This window comes from Engystomops pustulosus, chromosome 1 (genome assembly GCF_040894005.1).
Source record: "Engystomops pustulosus chromosome 1, aEngPut4.maternal, whole genome shotgun sequence".
NCBI lineage: Eukaryota > Metazoa > Chordata > Amphibia > Anura > Leptodactylidae > Engystomops > Engystomops pustulosus.
Window position 1 is genome coordinate 118,074,917 of NC_092411.1, and position 20,579 is coordinate 118,095,495.

Sequence of the window (20,579 nt, forward strand, 5' to 3'; positions counted from 1 at the left end):
CGGACCTCGGCGCAGCAGCGACACCTGGTGAATATCGGCGCACGGACCTTAGTGAATCCCAGCAGAACCCGAATCAGCGTCGGAGAACCCGCCGCTGGATCGCGACTGGACCAGGTAAGTAAATGTGCCCCATAGACTCCTGTTTAGGCGTCGTCATTGCCGCTCAATAAACCTAGCAGAGGGAGAAGGAGCTTCCTCAATGGGGCTTCTCCTTCTTGTCTCCCTGCTAGTGAATAATCCAGCAGGCTGTTGAGGACAAGTCTGTAGCAATCTGCCGTCATCAAAGCAGTGTTGTGCCAAGTGAGGAGTCTCCTGGCGTACCAGATGGCATCCTTATATCAATTTATAAGGAGCCAGGCGGCCTGGATATCCTCTATGGCATGAGTGCCCTGGAACAGCCCAGAAAGCAACGCGTGGTGCGCCATGGAGCTCCTTGGCACATAGTCTTGGAAATGGGGCTCCAGGGTGTCCAACAGGCTCTGGGCAAAGGGGCACCCCCAAAACAGGTGCAGAGGGGTCTCCTTCATCCAGGGGCACCTGGGCCTTTCAAGGTAGCAAAAGGAGGTATTGTTTTCAATTTAACACCTTGGAAAACTTATTTGCATTCTTCCCAGAATTCCCTAGTGGAGCATCTATGGCTTTAAGTCTCCATACGCCTTTAAGGTGGCCTTAATTGGCAATGTCTCCTTAAGGAGAACACCTACTGTCTGACCCTAGTCAATAGCCTCTCACATAGCCAAATCAGTTCCCTACACTGTACTGAGGAGACCCAACCAGGTTGAAACAGTGCTGTCTACAGTTGGGAGTCTGTTTCTTATGGAATAGATATACTGGTTTGGCTTAATCCCACATCATGTTTTTAGACTTCTTGTAGGTCATACTTGATGTTAAGGGGGCTGCCTTTCAAGGTAGCAAAAGGAGGTATTGTTTTCCATTTAACCCCTTGGAAAACTTATTTGCATTCTTCCCTACTTATCCAGAAGGAAGGCATATAGCAAAGCTGACTGTTTATGCGTTGTAGCGAGTTGGCAGAGCCGAGAGTGACATTGTGTTTCATATCTATCTCATGGATCTCATCATGTCTCATGATCTAAGCATATTGTCAGAACACAGCATCTCATAGCACAGAGGGATCATGAACTGTCTGCTTAGTGAGTTTCTGCCCACAGTCTGGAATTTTACAATAACCATGAGTTATAGGAGCTAAAACAGCAATAAACTGAGTAAAACTGTAAAGTAAGGGTTTAAAAAAGGATCTTTATTGTGTAAATATCAGTACGGGACTAACATTTAAGAATACAGACTCATAAGAATGTAATTACCAAATACAAATGTACCACTGCAAAAATTGAGTACAAAAGAATACACTGTAAGATGATGAGCTGTAGAAAACAAACATCACTTACCTCTGACTCATTCTTGGAGTATTAGAACAGAATGTTGAAAAGTATGAAGGGGGAGGTGCAGGTGGAACAAAATCCTCATAATCTGGCTCCCGATCTGGCTCTTCAGCTTCCTCTACAGAGACTTGGGACTCATCCTAATAAAAAATAATCATCAAACCTAAATATGTTTATAGTAATAATTTCAATGCTAAAATATGTACAGGCGGTCCCCTACTTAAGAACACTCGACTTACATACGACCCCTAGTTACAAACGGACCTCTGGATATTGGTAATTTATTGTACTTTAGCTTTAGGCTACAATAAACAGCTATAACAGTTATCACAGGTGTCTGTAATTAAGCTTTATTATTAATCCGGATTCTTATGACAACCCAACATTTCTAAAATCCAATTGTCACAGAGACCAAAAAAGTTCTGGCTGGGGTTACAATGATAAAATATACAGTTCCGACTTACATACAAATTCAACTTAAGAACAAACCTACAGACCCTATCTTGTATGTAACCCGGAGACTGCCTGTATATACAATTCTATCAGGCAGTGCACCACTGATGCCAGTGACTGGCTCTAGAGTTCACAGAGTTAACACAACATCACTGCTGCATCCTTGTGAGCAACCATCAGTAGGGAGCAGTAGGGTTTAATGGTTACTGAATTCAAGAAAGGTGAAGAATGCACAAGTCAAGTACTACCATGTTTTATATATTTTCCCCCTATTTGAGAGCCCCTTTAAGTTCCTTTTAACAAAAAATATTTTAAAATGTAACAGGTTATCCACTATGATGTTTGCTTCAGTTTACCTTCTTATTTTCCCCTTATTAGCCATACAGACAGATCCCCATTATACTATACATTATATATAATATATATATATAAAATTTATAAATCTGAGTGTATGCATGCATGCATGCATGCATGCATGCATGTATGTATGTATATATGTAAGTGTGTGTACAAATCACCAAGTTTTTATAAGCCGCTCCCTGTGGAGAGGTTTAGATTCAAAATTTTTAACCTGCGCTTTCCAAAATACTCTTATTAACCACTTTATACAGAAGCTCTTGCAGTAAGCAACCAATCACAGCTCAGCTTTTATTTTGCCACAGGTCATTAATATAAGCTCTGCGCTTTAGTTATATAAGGGGTTTTCCCACGAAGACACGTCAGGCCCTATCCACGGATCAGTGGGGCACTCAGTGCCGAGACCACTGCAGATTGCGAAAACGAGGTGTCCGACTGACCCCTCGCCGCTCCTCAGACTAACGGAACGCTCAGTGATCTCCGTCAGCTCCATAGAGATTAATGGAGCAGAACGGTCATGCACGGCCGTCTGCTCCATTAGTCTGAGGAGCTGCGAGGGAGTCGGTCGGAACCCTTGTTTTCGCAATCTGGATAGGGCCTAACTTGTCTTCGTGGGAAAACCCCTTTAAAAGCAATGGGTATAAGACAGCTTATGTTTGAGGTAATATGGATAGAGAGTCAGACAGAAATAGTCAGAGAGAGAGACAGATTGAGAGAGAAATAGATAAAGAGAGAGAGATCGATACATAGAGATAGATAAATAAAAAGAGATACACGGATACATGGATATAGAGATAGATATAAAATATTTTTTTGTTAACTCATTCTATTTTGTTATAGCTAAAGATCATATGTGTGTGTGTTAGTAAACTGGCACTCACTGTGCAGGGTCTTCTTGTGGTCAGGAGTTGAAGGTAACGCAAGGCAGCTGCTACAAGGCACACAGTAGTTGTCAAAGCATTTAAGGCACATAGGGCAAAGAATACTTTCTACAGGAAGAAAAAAAAGGCATATTATTACAGACCATGTTGTATGTAATGTACTGTTATTGTGTTGATTTATGTTGAAATTTTATTATTCACAGTGTTGAACAAACCTATACTCGAATTTGGATCGGTACCAAAACATGGCAGCCTAGGCACTAAGAAACCAAGGCTGAATGCTAGTCAACCATGTGTGTTCAGATACCCACAGAAAGCCATTTGACTGCTGAGCAATATGCTAAACCTGTATATTCTAAAATCGCCTCTGTTGATGAATTGGTGGATGGTGGGAAGAAGGGTGTATGGTTTTTCTATTGCTTCTTTTACAGCTTTGAGAATAACTGGGTCTGAACACTCAAAGTGCCTTTAACCACAGTGAGAGAAAGAGTTTGTGATTACCAATGGCTTCTTTACATCTTTACAAGCCTGGATGACCTGGAAAAGAAAGTTATAATTAGCAGCACAGGGACAAGATGTCCGGTGCTGCGGGCTGCTAATTATGCAAGCCCCCCCCCCCATGCTGGGAGCATGGGAGAGCGAAGGGATGTCACCTCCATCTCCCAGTATGGGGTGGGCAGTGACAGGGACGTGCATAATTAGCATCCCAGAGCACCGAACATCTTGTCCCCGCACTTCGTGCTGCTAATTAGAGGTTTCATTTCTAGGTGATCCCGGTGTGCCAAGACTAGCAACGAACAGTGCTGGGATCAAGATGAAGATGAGCGGAGGTGAGTATTTATAGTTTTTTTTTAAAATGTTTTTTTAGTGGTTGATTTCCTTTAACCACAATTAGAGTTTGGGTGTAAGGTTTTAAATTACTTCTTTTAACGCTTTGAGAATAACTGTATGAACACCCAGTGTACCTCAGTCGGACCCCTTGTCGCTGCCCGAGATGAATAGAGCATGGAGCTGAGGGAGATTGACGAGCGTCACTCCATTCATCTCAAGGAGCAACAAGGGGTCTGAGGGAAGTACCTTGGACCCTGTTGGACCTCCTGTTCTCGTGATCTGTGGGGGTCTCATCACGAAGAGACCCGTGGATAGGGCCTAACTTGTTTGGTTGAAAAAACCCTTTAAAATGGTGTATTCTCAGTACTTAAAGGGAACCTGTCAGCATAAATTGACCTAATAAACCACTACCAGTATTTTGTCAAGAAGCTTCACATTTTCCAGATCAAGTTTCTTTCATGGCCTAGTGTGGTGGCATTATCCAGAAAATGAACCTTGAAGTGGAATTTAAATTGGTTGTATAAATCAAGAAGGCAGAAATTTTAACACTGTCAAGTAAAGATCTCTCTTCCTCAGAAAGCCCCCAGAGACATCACTAACCAGATCTTCTGAAGTCAAATGCATAATTTCAATCTCCTCACCTTGACTTTAGTGTAAAACTCTCCTCCATGACTTTATTCATCTTCGTCAGTTCCATAGAGATGAATGAAGCAGAACTGTCATGCGTGGCCATCTGCTCCATTAATCTCGAAGAGCAATGAGGGGACCAACGGGGGTACCTGGGACCCCATCGAACCCCTCATTCTCGTTATCTGTGGGGGTCTCATCACTGTAAATCCCATCGACCTGTGGATAGGGCCTAACTTGTTTTGTGGGAAAATCCCTTTAATGAATCTTCTGTGCTATGAAATTCTGTGTGCCGACAATGTGCTTAGATTATCTGGGTACAGGTTTATCTATACTTTTATTTAGCTTCTGAACATTCTAAATCTGACACATAAAAAGTGAGATGATACAGACCACAGATAATGAGATCCATGAGATGGATATAAAACACAATGACACCCTAAGCTCTGCTAACTCAAGTATAACATACACAGAGGCAGTTCTGCAACAAGCCTCCTTCCAGGATAAAGAACTTAACTGTCTGTAGAGAGTAGAGTCTCTGCACACTGCTTGCTGGCAGCAATTGCTTGTGCCTGTAGTGTGTCTGAGCTGGTCTTGTAATACAGGGGGGAGGAGCAGGAGGCAGAGAGCACTGCAGCATGCAAACAAGAGAAGCTGTTCATGAAAATAATCCAACCATAGTCAGAAGATTGACGGTCGGAATCAGGGGAAATTAAAATTGTAAACACCAGGACAGATATAGACAAGTTATATCTTTGAAATGTTATGAACAGTGAATTAGGGAATGTGTTATTTTGTTATCCTAATATATTTAAGAATCTTTTCTTCGTGGGAATGCCCTTTTACGTGAGAAGGATGTATTGGAGATCTATTTGTTACCCACACAATTTTAAAAGAATTGTCTCACTAGACAATCCATGGCTTGATAAGATTTTAAAAGGGGTTTCCCCAATCTTTAAAGTTTTATTGTTATCTTCTTTGGAAAACGTGTAACTACCACTTTAAGACATATGGCCCTCATAAAGGTGTTTGGAGAAAATTCTGCTGTTTGGCAAACATTTTTACAAAATTTACATATACACTGGGGCCTATAGAGGGCATATATTACAATATTGTACAATATAAAATACGTACAGATTACCCATTCTGCACTAGTATTTGTGGTGTGAGACCAAGGCAGATGCCTGTTTTCACCATAACATATGCTTACAGCACAAACATGTAATAACACAACGACAATCGATTAATTATAAAAACATATCTAAAACCTAGCATATCTAGTAAGGATGTGTTTATCAAGGTCTGTAGAAATCCAGTAATATGTTTTATAGGAGAGCAGTAAATCACTACTGGTAGAAGCATAATGGAAAACTGAATTCTGAACACACTGCTATAGTTTGCAGCTATCTAACCTTTATTAGACTTTCTAGAGTGTCTGCCATGTCAGCATAGACTATTGGTAAATGAAGACGTCTAGTAAGTTCCTGGAACATTAGAGCACAATTCAGCTTCTTTGTCTTATATAACAGGAAGGTCAATCTGTTCTTGAAAGAGCTAATGAACATTACAATACGATACTATCTGAGATTGTAGCCAGCAGTAGTGAATCGAATACAGGATCTTAACCAGGAAAACATTTGTGTTGTAAATGAAAGAAATATAAATAGCTTAGAAAGCTTAACAATGCATAAACTTAGCAATTTTACCAAGTGATTTGAAAATACTGTTGAATTCACTTAGGTACATAGAGAACTGATTAGAATGTATAAGAAAGGGAGTTGTAAGATACAGAAGTATCATATCACCATCATACCTCTACATGATCACTGTAGCTACCGCATTACCCCGCAAATAATATGTTCCATATTCAAATATACTTTTATTTGCTTTAGAATAATGCTTGAATTGTCTCATTCCTGTTATTACTCCTGGAAATAAGTGAGTTAATAACAGTCCTGGCTCACAATTACACTTTTCCATCAAACTATATTATATATATCTATATCTATCTATCTATCTATATATATGGAACCCTGATACCATATCAATTTTATTATACACAGGACAGAGTTATGACCAGTCCCCCCCTGTCAGGGCCAAGAAGCCAATGGACGAATGTACAGTAGGTGTCATTTGCAAACTTTGTAGGTATAACTGGTGGGTTGTCGCAAGTTACACATGTATCAATGGCACTGTCATGAGAAAAGGTACAATGATCAGATGTTGAAAAAGGAATGAGGAATGATCGGGGCAAGGGTGTTTTTTTTTTTTAAGAAAAGTTTCTGAAGTACTGCTGTAATCAATGTCTACTATTAAAGTAAGAATGGAAACATTGTGTGTGTATTACTTATAGTACTATTTTCATTTTATGAGTAAGATATCCATTATTCTCCCCATAAGACCCTTGGCTGGGTACAATCAATGCAACCCCTTACATTTACTTCTCTGCTGGAGAACTTGAGGCAACCATGTCATACAATATACATAATTGTCATAGGTTAACTTAAATGAAAGGTGTGTAAGGCAAGTCTGAAGCGTACTCCAGCAGATTGCTACCTTAAGTAAAAGATGAACAGCATTACAGGAGTGGATCATGACCAGCTTTAGAACATTTTCTTTCTCCAAGCACTTGGAAGCCTGAGGTTCTTCACAGCAAACACAGATTTTTCCTTCTGTCATATCTACCTGCAAATACAAAACTGTGACATAATTCTGTATTATCACATGTTGGTTCAATTATTTCATTAACAAGCTATGGCCCACACAGTTATTTTTGAGGAATGTTAGGCATTTCATGGCATTGTTGAGTATTTGACATTACAGCTTGATTGCTGATATTATAAGTACAGTACCTTTATAGTTTGCAAATACATATTATACAGATTATTCCTACACTACCTTTTAATGATATTTGTGTGTTTTTATAATGTATATAACTTATAGGACACCTGTCACCGGGTTCTGTAATTAACTCTGCCACCACTGCCTGTTAGAGCATCTCACAAGGATTCCATCCCAGCTAGTTAATTCATACATTAATCATTCTAAAAATAATAGTTTCTTTATTATGCAAATGGGTCTGGGCACATGGATAGAGAAAGTGATGTCACCCCTGTTACCCCTCCCCTCCCTCTTCTCATGTCTGTGTGCAAGTATAGAAAAGCATTGCTAGTGTTTGTGCTTCATCTACCTGTCTGCCTGTGAGAGACACATACATCATCTACACAGGTATCTGACATTCTGTTACACATGTACCTGACATGCTGTGTTCTCCTATACACTATACTATACTGTTCTTCCATATACATGTGAGAGACACAGCAGACAAGTACCTGACATGCTGTGTTCTCATATATACATGAAGACACAGACATCAGCTACACAAGTACCTGACAAACTGTGTTCTTGTACAAGAATATACCTACTATAATACTGCCCCCTATGTACAAGAATATACCTACTATAATACTGCCCCCTATGTACAGGAATATAGCTACTATAATGAAACGAAGAAAAAACGGAGGGACTCCAGCAAGGTGAAAATTCCAGGTAGCTTAAAATTTGTCAAAAAAGAATTTATTGAATCCAGGTTAAAAAAGCACTTGCAAGTGCAAGAAGGACGAACATGGATACACTGGGGGAAAAAAGAGCTCTTTTTTTGTCTGTGTCTTCCCCCAGTGTATCCATGTTCGTCCTCCTTGCACTTGCAAGTGCTTTTTTAACCTGGATTCAATAAATTCTTTTTTGACAAATTTTAAGCTACCTGGAATTTTCACCTTGCTGGAGTCCCTCCGTTTTTTCTTCGTTTCATTCTTAGCCCTTGTGGCGGGACCAATACCGGATTGGACCTTCTAGACTCCGTGCACACTGTCGTTTTGAGGCTGAACAGGACGTTTTTGGGGTGAGCTGTTTTCAACTTTTTCTATACCTACTATAATACTGCCCCCTATGTACAAGAATATACCTACTATAATACTGCCCCCTATGTACAAGAATATACCTACTATAATACTGCCCCCTATGTACAAGAATAAATATTTCTATCTATCTATCTATCTATATCCAGCCCCCCAGTATACAGCTAGCCAGTCAGCCCATAGCCCCAGTATACAGCCAGACAGCCCATATCCCCATTATACAGCCTGCCAGCCCATAGCCCCAGTATACAGCCTGCCAGCCCATAGCCCCAGTATACAGCCCCTGCCCCAGTATACAGCCCCAGTATACAGCCAGCCCATAGCCCCAGTATACAGCCCCTGCCCATAGCCCCAGTATACAACCTGCCAGCCCAGACTGCCCATATCCCCATTATACAGCCTGCTAGCCCATAGCCCCAGTATACAGCCCCTGCCCCAGTATACAGCCTGCCAGCCCATAGCCCCAGTATACAGCCCCTGCCCCAGTATACAGCCAGCCAGCCCATAGCCCCAGTATACAGCCCCTGCCCCAGTATACAGCCAGCCAGCCCATAGCCCCAGTATACAGCCAGCCAGCCCATAGCTCCAGTATACAGCCAGCCAGCCCATAGCTCCAGTATACAGCCAGCCAGCCCATAGCTCCAGTATACAGCCAGCCAGCCCATAGCTCCAGTATACAGCCAGCCAGCCCATAGCTCCAGTATACAGCCAGCCAGCCCATAGCTCCAGTATACAGCCAGCCAGCCCATAGCTCCAGTATACAGCCAGCCAGCCCATAGCTCCAGTATACAGCCAGCCAGCCCATAGCTCCAGTATACAGCCAGCCAGCCCATAGCTCCAGTATACAGCCAGCCAGCCCATAGCTCCAGTATACAGCCAGCCAGCCCATAGCTCCAGTATACAGCCAGCCAGCCCATAGCCCCAGTATACAGCCAGCCAGCCCATAGCCCCAGTATACAGCCTGCCAGCCCATAGCCCCAGTATACAGCCTGCCAGCCCATAGCCCCAGTATGCAGCCTGCCAGCCCATAGCCCCAGTATACATCCTGCCAGCCCATAGCCCCAGTATACAGCCTGCCAGCCCATAGCCCCAGTATACAGCCTGCCAGCCCATAGCCCCAGTATACAGCCCCTGCCCCAGTATACAGCCTGCCAGCCCATAGCCCCAGTATACAACCTGCCAGCCCATATCCCCAGTATACAACCTGCCAGCCCATAGCCTCAGTATACAGCCTGCCAGCCCATAGCCCCAGTATACAGCCCCTGCCCCAATATACAGCCCCTGCCCCAGTATACAGCCCCTGCCCCAGTATACAGCCCCTACCCAGTATACAGCCAGACAGCCCCTGCCCCAGTATACAGCCAGACAGCCCCTGCTCCAGTATACAGCCTGCCAGCCCCTGCCCCAGTATACAGCCTGCCAGCCCCTGCCCCAGTATACAGCCTGCCAGCCAATAGCCCCTGCCCCAGTATACAGCCTGCCTGCCCATAGCCCCAGTATACAGCCCCTGCCCCAGTATACAGCATGCCAGCCCATTGCCCCAGTATACAGCCCCTGCCCCAGTATACAGCCCCTTCCCCAGTATACAGCCTGCCAGCCCATTGCCCCAGTATACAGCCCCTGCCCCAGTATACAGCCTGCCAGCCCATTGCCCCAGTATACAGCCCCTGCCCCAGTATACAGCCTGCCAGCCCATTGCCCCAGTATACAGCCCCTGCCCCAGTATACAGCCTGCCAGCCCATTGCCCCAGTGTACAGCCTGCCAGCCCATTGCCCCAGTGTACAGCCTGCCAGCCCATTGCCCCAGTGTACAGCCCCTGCCCCAGTATACAGCCTGCCAGCCCATTGCCCCAGTGTACAGCCTGCCAGCCCATTGCCCCAGTACACAGCCCCTGCCCCAGTACACAGCCCCTGCCCCAGTACACAGCCCCTGCCCCAGTGTACAGCCCCTGCCCAAGTGTACAGCGCCAGCACAGTACATAAGAATAAAAACACATGAAACTCACCTCTCCAATGCCCTGACGCTGCTCCCCTTCTTGATTCAGTCTGGCCGCGTTGACAGCTCCGTATGCGCCGGTGTCGCACAGACCATGACGTCAGCCGCTTGCCGACGTCATGGCCTGTGCGACGCCGGCCCGTATGGAGCTGTCACCACGGCCGGACTGAATCAAAAAGGGGAGCAGCGTCGGTGCATCGGAGAGGTGAGTTCTATGTGTTTTTACTTTTCCACCGGCCCCACCAGTCCCAGACCGGCCCACAACCAATCAGCCCACTGGGATTTCTCCCGGTGGGTCTTATGGCCAGTCCGCCCCTGTATCTGACCACATGAAGTCACAGCGGCCTCTATGGACTCCTACTCCTCTCCATCTTCCATGTAGGCTGGTGTGATTTCATGTAATCACATACATGGTGTACAGTTTGCTATTATTAGAAGGCTGAGAAACCTGCGATGATGTCACTGGTCACATTTCATGAATGTAACAAGGCACCACGTAAAAAAATTGATACAATATTTCCCATCTGTACATAGAGCTTTATATGTCTGTAGTTGAATATTAGCAGACAGTCCCTAAGTACAAGTAGGCAGAGCAGGCATTTGAAGAGACACACAGCTGTCAATCAGAGTAATGGGGTGTGATTTACTGCCAGCCTGAGAGAGAGAAGAGTCACAGATACCAGACATGAGCCAGAAACGCTAATTTGCATATCAGAAAAACGTCTGCAATTAAGGTACAGAGCCTCACTGGCAGCTAATTTTAGGAGATATGGGGAGGACTTGTAACCCTTTGTTAGTCAGGGTCAAAAACTGGTTACAGAACTATAACGTCTATCATTCCCTTTAAGTAACCATCCACTTTCCGGTATACAAATAGTATAGTATACAATAGTTTGCAAAAGTAAGTCACCTTTTATGTAAACTTGGAACAAGCACCCACCAACTAACAATAAAATAAGCGGATTAGTGGATAATTCAAAAGGCATTAGATTGACTGAAAAAACCTGTATAGGGATGAACAAACATCAACATAAATGTTTTCTCCCTAGAGATCGTGTTAGGGTGCATTTACATGTTCAGTTTTTTTACATGCAGTTTTTAAAAAGAAATCAGAAGTAGGTTGAAAAACAGAGAAATAAAACCGGTTCTATATATTTTGTCGCTCTTTGCGATTTACACCATGTTTTACCATGCAAAAGACTAAACCGGAATATACACCTCCTGCTTACACAAGCAAACATAAACTAACAAAGAAGCGTTTTCTCGGCTGCTCTTACTGCAAGGCCTTTATACACGAGTCAGTACTACAAATTCTTATTCAACTGAGTAAAAGGGGCCTTAGGATAGCTGCCCTTTAAAGGTTAATTCTTCATGTGTATATTCCCAAGCAACAGTGTACATTGGAGGAAGTACTTAATTTACTTAATGCGGAATTGTGATAGTGAGTCATCATGCTACTGCAAAAAAGAAAAAAAAACCCTAATGGACAACAGGAGATAGACATCAATTCAGCCTGAATGAGAAAAGAAACACAATATAATGTTTCATCACAGGATAAGGATCAGTAAAGCATTTCCATTAAGATAGCCTGAGTACGGAAGCCACATTTCGTTCACATACGGAATGACAAGTCTAATTATCCTTCTAGTTAAAGGTTTTAGTGTGTGGTCACACGTCGCGTTTAACGCATGCGTTTAAAAACCTATTGGAATATCTGAAGAGTGATTTGCATAATTAAACACCTCTTAACACTTGTGTTTACAAAACGCATGCGTTAACCGCGATGTTAATGCGTGCGTTAACAATGTGTTAACAACCACATGCGTTAACAGCTATGTTAACACATGCGTTAACGGTTGAGTTTTGTAAACACAGGTGTTAGCAGCTGTTTAATTAGGCAAATCATTCTCTAGCTATTGCAATGCGTTTTTAAACGCATGCATTAAACACGACGTGTGACTTAAAAGTTTAGCTCAAAATAAGAAAATTGGGATAAACATAAGCTGTTTCATTATTGTAGATACCAGAGGTCGTGTTAATGCCTCTACAAGTGTCTATGACACTTGTAGAGACAATTTTACCCCTTCAAAATAGCCCCATGCGGATAAATTTGTTTGGGACTCGGGAACTGCAGCAACTACAAGCCCAATAGAAGGTCATGTGAGCTCAGTTACTCAGTACATGCTACAGTCACATGACCTGCTAAAGCCGTAGAGAAAGTAATGCAGGAGGCAAGTGTAGGACAGGCACCCAACAGCATTTACCAGCCAAAGCTGAAGTGGAGGCATGCCGTTCTGTAGTGATGTGTCGTTCGCGAATGAGCAGGCTCTCTTACTACTACAGGAGTTGGCTCCCTGCAATGAACTGTTGGCTCACTTAGCTCCGCCCCTAACCAGCTCACCACGTCCCCTTTAACCCAATACAATCAGGTTAAAGTGGTGTGGAATGGGGTGACTGGCTTGACTGTGTCTCCCTATTATAAATGTAATAGGGAGCAGTTCAGGAGTGAGCAGAACCTAATGAGGCAGCTCCCTAAGAGACGTAATTCCCATCACTACTGCTCTGGTACTGCCTGGGTTGCTTTAGCAGCTCCTCCCCTGGCCTGTGTGTACTGAACTCTGCTGCATCAGTCCTACTTCCTGACCCTAGTCAATAGCCTCTCACTCAGCCAAACCAGTTCCCTATACTGTAATGAGGAGAACCAACCAGGTCGAAACAGTGCCATCTACAGTTGGCAATCTGTTCCTTGTGGAACAGATATACTGGTTTGGCTTAGAATTCTTGTAGGTCATGCTTGGTGCTAAGGGGCTGCCTTTCAAGGTAGCAAAAGGAGGCATTGTTTTCCATTTCCCACCTTGGAAAATGTATTTGCATATTTCCCAGACATCAGAGGAGGGAGGGGGCAAGGAAGCAAATGTGATGCCGGGGCCAGCTTCTCAGCCCTGCATTTCCTAATCTACACTACGTAAGGTAAAAACAACAATGTGAAATGTATGTATAGGTAATGGGGTACATTTACTTACCCGATCCTGTCGCGATCCCCAAGGTGCGTTGTCCGACGAGGATGAAGTCCGGCGCGATTCACTAAGATCTTCCGCCCAATATCCCGGTATATGTGAGTGCATGTCTTGTGACACAATTTTAATTTTAAATCCCGCGCTTAGTCCGAATCAGTCGGGTTGTTCAATGGCCTCGCCCCCCGATTTGTGTTGCATGAAAGATTGCGGCAAAATCCGACCACGTGCGCCAAAAACCCCTGTTAAATGTGGGGTTTTTGGCGCACGTGATCAGATTTTGGCGCAATCAGAAATGCGTTGTGCGGAGCCTTAGTAAATGTGCCCCATTATGTCTGATGTCTGTGTTGTAGTTGTAGTGTGCTATTTGTGTATGTATGCTGTATCTACAGCATCTCTCCCCCACACAGTATAAAACAGCATTTTAAGATGCTGAATCTAGTATAGCCTCAGTGCCCAGAGAAAATAATATTTATAATTTAAAGCACAAATTATAATTAAAATTAATTTATTTCTGAAGGGGGGGGGGGTGGAGGAGTTTTGGCCCAGTGTTAAAGATTCCGAGGGAAGTAAGGAGTTACACAATAATTACTGCAATATTTATGCACAGTAATGATTGTCTTTGTTAAATTGCAGTCTACTAACATTATTAATAGAGATGAGCGAGCACTAAAATGCTCGGGTGCTCGTTATTCAAGACGAACTTTTCCCGATGCTCGAGTGCTCGTCTCGAATAACAAGCCCCATTGAAGTCAATGGGAGACTCGAGCATTTTTCAAGGGGACCAAGGCTCTGCACAGGGAAGCTTGGCCAAACACCTGGGAACCTCAGAAAAGGATGGAGACACCACGGAAATGGACAGGAAACAGCAGGGGCAGCATGTATGGATGCCTCTGAGGCTGCTTAATCGCACCATTATGGCAAAATTATGGGCAACAGCATGGCCATGACAGAGTGACCGAATGAGGCTAGAGTGTCATGGCGACATCCCCTAAATGGACTCAGGCTTCACCAAAGGAGGTGAGCAAGAAGCGCTGAAATGATTTCCTATGTGAACAAAAAGTATATTTAGTCGATAACACAGCATGGTGGGGACATAGTGACCAAGTTCCATAACGTATCTGGTGAAACACCTGAAAATTCTGCCTGACACAGCTTGTTTGATAAGGGGACGATGTATGGAGGCAGTGAACTAGTAGTGGATTAAAGGTGCTGCAGTTAAAACTATGTTAGTTGGATCTTGGGATGGAGCTGGCGCTCCGCTGCCAGACGAGCTTTCGCCTATCCAAGCCCCTGTCTCTCGGCTCCTCCCCAAACAGCACTTCTAAGAACCTTTTGTATAAGATCAAGTGTAGTAGTGTTCTTATAAGTTTGGGTTATGGCGGGTGAGGGGAATGTAAACAGATGCGCAAGAAGCGCTGAAATAATATCAGTAAATGATAAAAGTTTGCCAGTATATTTTGTGGATAACACAGCAGGTTGGCGACAAAGTTAACAAGTTTGATGTGGAAGCCATGAAAACAACCCAAAATTCTGCCTGACACAGCTCGTTTGATAAGGGGACGATGTATGGAGGCAGCTATATGGACAACGTGTGGAGGCAGCTAAAAAGACGACATGTGGAGACTGCTATGGAGACAATTTAATTTGGATAGAGCCTGTATGTGGCAGTCCAAAAAAAGTTTTCAAAACAGAGGAGCAGGTAGGTGGCCCTCCAGAAAAATTAAATACATAGAGCACTATAGCTAGAGCTAGTTAGGCCTGGCAAAAAATAGCCAGTTTCCTCTGCTTTAGTGTACAAAGAGGAGGAGAAGGAGGACAATGAGGAGGAGGAGTGCATAAATTATTCAGGTTGCGCTTCCTTCACCTGGTGGAGAATGGAAATCCTGAGAAATCCAGGCTTTATTCATCTTGATAAGCGTCAGCCTGTCAGCGCTGTCAGTCGACAGGCGTGTACGCTTATCGGTGATGATGCCACCAGCTGCACTGAAAACCCGCTCGGACAACACACTAGCTACAGGGCAGGCAAGAACCTCCAAGGCGTACAGCGCCGGTTCGTGCCACTTGTCCAGCTTTGAAACCCAGTAGTTGTAGGGAGCTGTGTGATCACGATGGTATGGTCAGCTACGTACTCCCTCACCATCTTTCTGTAAAGATCAGCCCTATTCTGCCGAGACTGGGGACAGGTGACAGTGTCTTGCTGGGGTGACATAAAACTAGCAAAGGCCTTGTAAAGCGTACCCCTGCCAGTGCTGGACAAGCTGCCTGCTCGCCTACTCTCCCTCGCTACTTGTCCCACAGAAGTACGCCCTCTGCCGCTAGCGCTGTCAGAAGGGAAATACTGTTTCAGCTTGTGCACCAGGGCCTGCTGGTATTCATGCATTCTCACACTCCTTTCCTCTCCAGGGATGAGAGTGGAAAGATTTTGCTTGTACCTTGGGTCCAGGAGAGTGAATACCCAGTAATCGGTGCTGGAATAAATTCTTTGAACGCGAGGGTCACGGGATAGGCAGCCTAGCATAAAATCTGCCATATTGTTGATTATACATAAAATCTGCCATATGCGCCAGAGTACCAACGCGTAAGAATTCACTCCCCTCACTGGCCTGACTCTCCATTTCCTCCTCCTCCAACTCCTCCTCTTCTGCCCCTACACGCTGAACAGTGAAGGACTGAACAATGGTCCCCTCTTCTGTCTCGCCAACATTCTCTTCCTCTTCCTCCTCCACCTCCTCCGATATGCGCTGAGAAACAGACCTGAGGGTGCTTTGGCTACCAACAAGGGAATCTTCTTCCCCAGTCTCTTGTGACGAGCGCAAAGCTTCCGATTTCATGCTGACCAGAGAGTTTTTCAACAGGCCAAGCAGCGGGATGGTGAGGCTGATGATGGCGGCATCGCCACTGACCATCTGTGTTGACTCCTCAAAGTTACTCAGCACCTGACAGATATCAGACATCTACGTCCACTCCTCATTGTAGACTTGTGGAAGCTGACTGACCTGACTACCTATTGCTTTGGCTAGTTTCTAATCTACACTGACAGCACACAACTGGATTTTGTGCTGTGCTTGATGAATTTGAGTTATAAAAAAAAATAAACGTAAAAAAAAAATAAATTAGCAGACTGTGCCTAATTCAAATCAAACCCCTAATAAATTGTCCCACTTCAGTGTTTGAGGTGGATATGTGTGTCACTAAGAGCTAAACACAACGGTAGCAAGTCCCCCTGCTAATTCCTCACAATATGGTACTAGCTGCACTACTAGTGCCAGCAAGCCCAGCCACAAGCAAACAAAAAAAAAATGAAAATATAACGCTATTGTAGGCCTAAGTAAGCCGTTGGAGTTCTCCTATGGCTATTTTCTAGCCTACACTGAAAGCACACTGCTATGCCAGATGACTTGGAGTTATAAAAAAAAAAATAAATAAATCAGCAGACTGTGCCTAATTCAAATCAAACTCCTAATAAATTGTCCCACTTCAGTGTTTGAGGTGGATATGTGTGTCACTAAGAGCTAAACACAACGGTAGCAAGTCCCCCTGCTAATTCCTCACAATATGGTACTAGCTGCACTACTAGTGCCAGCAAGCCCAGCCACAAGCAAACAAAAAAAAAATGAAAATATAACGCTATTGTAGGCCTAAGTAAGCCGTTGGAGTTCTCCTATGGCTATTTTCTAGCCTACACTGAAAGCACACTGCTATGCCAGATGACTTGGAGTTATAAAAAAAAAAATAAATAAATCAGCAGACTGTGCCTAATTCAAATCAAACTCCTAATAAATTGTCCCACTTAGGTGTTTGAGATGGATATGTGTGTCACTAAGAGCTAAACACAACGGTCGCAAGTCTCCCTGCAAATTCCTCACAATATGGTACTAGCTGCACTACTAGTGCCAGCAAGCCCAGCCACAAGCAAATAAAAAAAAAATATATATAACGTTATTGTAGCCCTAAGAAGGGCTGTTGGGTTCTTGTAGAATCACTCCTGCCTAAGACTATTCTGATAGAACACCCTAACGCTTTCCCTGACCAGCAGCAGCTCTCTCCCTAACGGCATCCAGACAGAGAATGATCCGAGCAGCGCGGGCAGGGGCTAGTCTATTCCAGGGTCACCTGATCAGGCCAGCCAACCACTGCTATCGACGTGTAAGGGTACCACGTCATGCTGGGTGGAGTGCAGAGTCTCCTGGCTTGTGACTGGCTCTGTTTCTGGCCGCCAAAAATCAAAACGGCGGGAGATGCCATTTTCTCGAGCTGGCGAAATACTCGTCCGAGCAACGAGCAGTTTCGAGTACGCTAATGCTCGAACGAGAATCAAGCTCGGACGAGTGTGTTCGCTCATCTCTAATTATTAACATCTAGGAGGAATTTATTTGTATTAGTAAAAATATAATAATATTCCTCCTCCGCACGGCAAAAAATACTCCTTAAAAATGGTGAGAGGATTATAACTACCCTTCTGGTAGATCTCTACTTGTGTGACCCATGCACTTCTAGAGAGGAGTAGATGCCTGCAACCAGTCATAGAGAAAAGTGCGAGAGCAACGAGGAGCCAGCTGCAAGGAACGCAGGAAGGCAAGTTTTTTTTTTGCTGTGGCTACCTATATACTGGGGGGCATCTACTGTGGCAACTAACCTGACTGTATTTTAACCAAATAATACAATAGTCCACATCTTAAAACTGTTCTAAATATATAAGGAAAATTATAATTTCATAAAACATCCCAACAATACATTTTGAATATGAAGCTATAATCCATGACTTTAGATCTAATATTAAACCCTTCACGACTGAGGGTCATTGATGTCTGAGTGTCCAGATCAATTCTTACATTTTGTTTTGCAGTACTTTAAATGACGGTATCTTTGGAAATGTTTTGCATATCGAATCAACTTTTACTTATTTTTCATAACATGTGACAGTACATATTTTTTTGTTTATAAAATTAGCTGATTAATGACTGTAAATGTGAAAAAAATATGCTTTCTGTAATTTTTCTGATTAATTTTGCTGAGCCCTCTCCATATCCAGTAAGTCTTTGCTGCATATTGCCTGGTGTTTTCCCGCCGATCGCCGGCTTCAAAAAGGAAGCAGAGAATCATCGCTCCCCATGACATCATCGGGGACCCGAGGCTGCTTCGTGTTAACCCTTTCATTACAATGTGCTATCAGCACATTGTAATGAATGAGGAGGAAAATCCCCATATACTGCCATACTGCGGTATGGCAGTATATGGTAGGATGGATCAGACAACCTAGGGTTAAAGTACCCTAGGGAGTCTGAAAAATAGTAAAAAATAAAAAAAATTATAATATAAAAAACATAAAAATTATAATCAACCCCCTTTCCCTAGAACTGTAGAACTGATATAAACAGTAAAAATCATAAACACATTAAGTATCAACACGTCCAAAAAGGCCCTATCAAAATATAATAAGCGTTTCACAGCGTTTAACCCCGTAACAGAAAATAACGCCCAAAGTCGAAAATGGCAATAAAAATGACACCTCCTAAAGCTCTGCATAACAAAGTATAAAAAAGTTATTAGCGCCAAAATCCCCAAAAAATTTTGTTCAGGAGGTTTTAATTTTTGTAAATGTATGAAAACATAAAACCTATACAAATTTGGTATCCCCGTAATCGGACAGACCCAAAGAATAAAGAAGACATGTCACTTGGGGCGTACACTGAAATCCGTAAAATCCAAGCCCACAAGAATACGGCGTGTATGGATTTTTTCACCAATTTCACTGCATTTGGAATTTTTTCCCGATTCCCAGTACACAGCATGGAATATTAAATACCACCATTTTGAAGTGTAGTTTGTTACGCAGAAAATAAGCCATAACACAGCTCTGTACATGGAAAAATTAAAAAGTTATAGATTTTTGAAGGTGGGGAGTGAAAAAGGAAAAAAAGAAAAAGGGCATTGGCAGAAGAGGTTAAAGAGACAATCATTTTCATTTAATCAATTAATCTGTACAAGGTCAGCCAAATATGCGACAAATCTTACATTGTTCACAAAAAAAGCCTGCCAAAAATAAAAAACACTTACCAAATGACAGCTGGGAACACTGGACACAAACTGAGCCCCTTGACATCCTAATATAAAACCAGCTAGGTTCAGTAGTACACAGATCACTGAAAGCATGACAAATAGATTCACCTAGTAGAATGGAAAAAAATACAAACATTTATATTTATATCTAATTTATACCTTTTGATATAAATTTTTTAAAAGTTTAAATTGTTTAAAAATTGGGTGAAACTGGATTCACATCATGTTATTTGCCATATGTTATAAGGACACGTCAGGTGGATCCTTACAAAGTACGCTTATACAGTGGGATACGTCGCCAAGGGACCCCTCCTGGATTGGCTGCTGCGGATGAATGGGAGCGTTTTCCCAGTGACATCACCATCTTCATATGGATAGTGACACCACCGGTCTTCCCCTCCTACTGAGTAACATGTCACTCAACATCCACTTCCCATAGGCTTCTACTACCTCTGCTGAGCGCATGCGTCGCTCATTAGGAGGAAGCAGGATGAAAAGATGTAGCTTGCTACGTCTTTCCACCCTGCCTTTTTTTCCCGGATGCGGCATTTAGTGGTCAGACTGTGGCACAAACTATGCCTCCACACCGACCGCGGTTATTAGCGGTGGGGGTCTGCTGCAATATGCAACAACCCCCACCTCTGTATGATCACAGACGAGAGCTTCATTATTTTTTTCTCTGATTAAACAAGATATGCTTCTGCATCAGTGAAGCTACAGAAGTCTCAAGGTATGTTTGGTTCATAATGCATGAAATCAAAAGGTAGATTTCCTTTAAGCAACCCCCCCCCTCAAAAAAAGGATTAAAATGTTAATCAAAATATAAATCACCCCTATAAATATACAAAACCACTAATACTGCAATAAAAACACAGTACAAATTAAGCACATGATAGCGAGAGGGAGGAGAGGTGCATTTTGACTGCATTAAAGCTTTTTTGATAAATTAAAAAAAATAATATTTAAAGGTAACAAATTGTGACAAATTTGATTTCAGAGGATTTGCTGAATCCATAAACATAATACGGTACACGTTATTT

General features: G+C 43.2%; 1 protein-coding gene across 3 annotated transcripts in view; it reads right to left on the reverse strand.

Moving 5' to 3' along the window:
* Nucleotides 1–20,579, reverse strand: part of ENTREP1 (endosomal transmembrane epsin interactor 1) — a 55,619-nt gene that overhangs the window by 12,228 nt on the left and 22,812 nt on the right. For 2 of the 3 annotated variants that reach the window (XM_072151168.1, XM_072151177.1), the window contains exons 3-6: nt 19,537–19,647; nt 7,106–7,234; nt 3,092–3,199; nt 1,407–1,540 (exon numbers count right to left, since the gene is read on the reverse strand). In XM_072151168.1, the coding sequence (XP_072007269.1) occupies nt 1,407–1,540; nt 3,092–3,199; nt 7,106–7,234; nt 19,537–19,647 (482 nt within the window). Of the gene's footprint in view, nt 1–1,406; nt 1,541–3,091; nt 3,200–7,105; nt 7,249–19,536; nt 19,648–20,579 lie in introns of all 3 variants that reach the window. The other variant, XM_072151186.1, reaches the window with a different exon arrangement.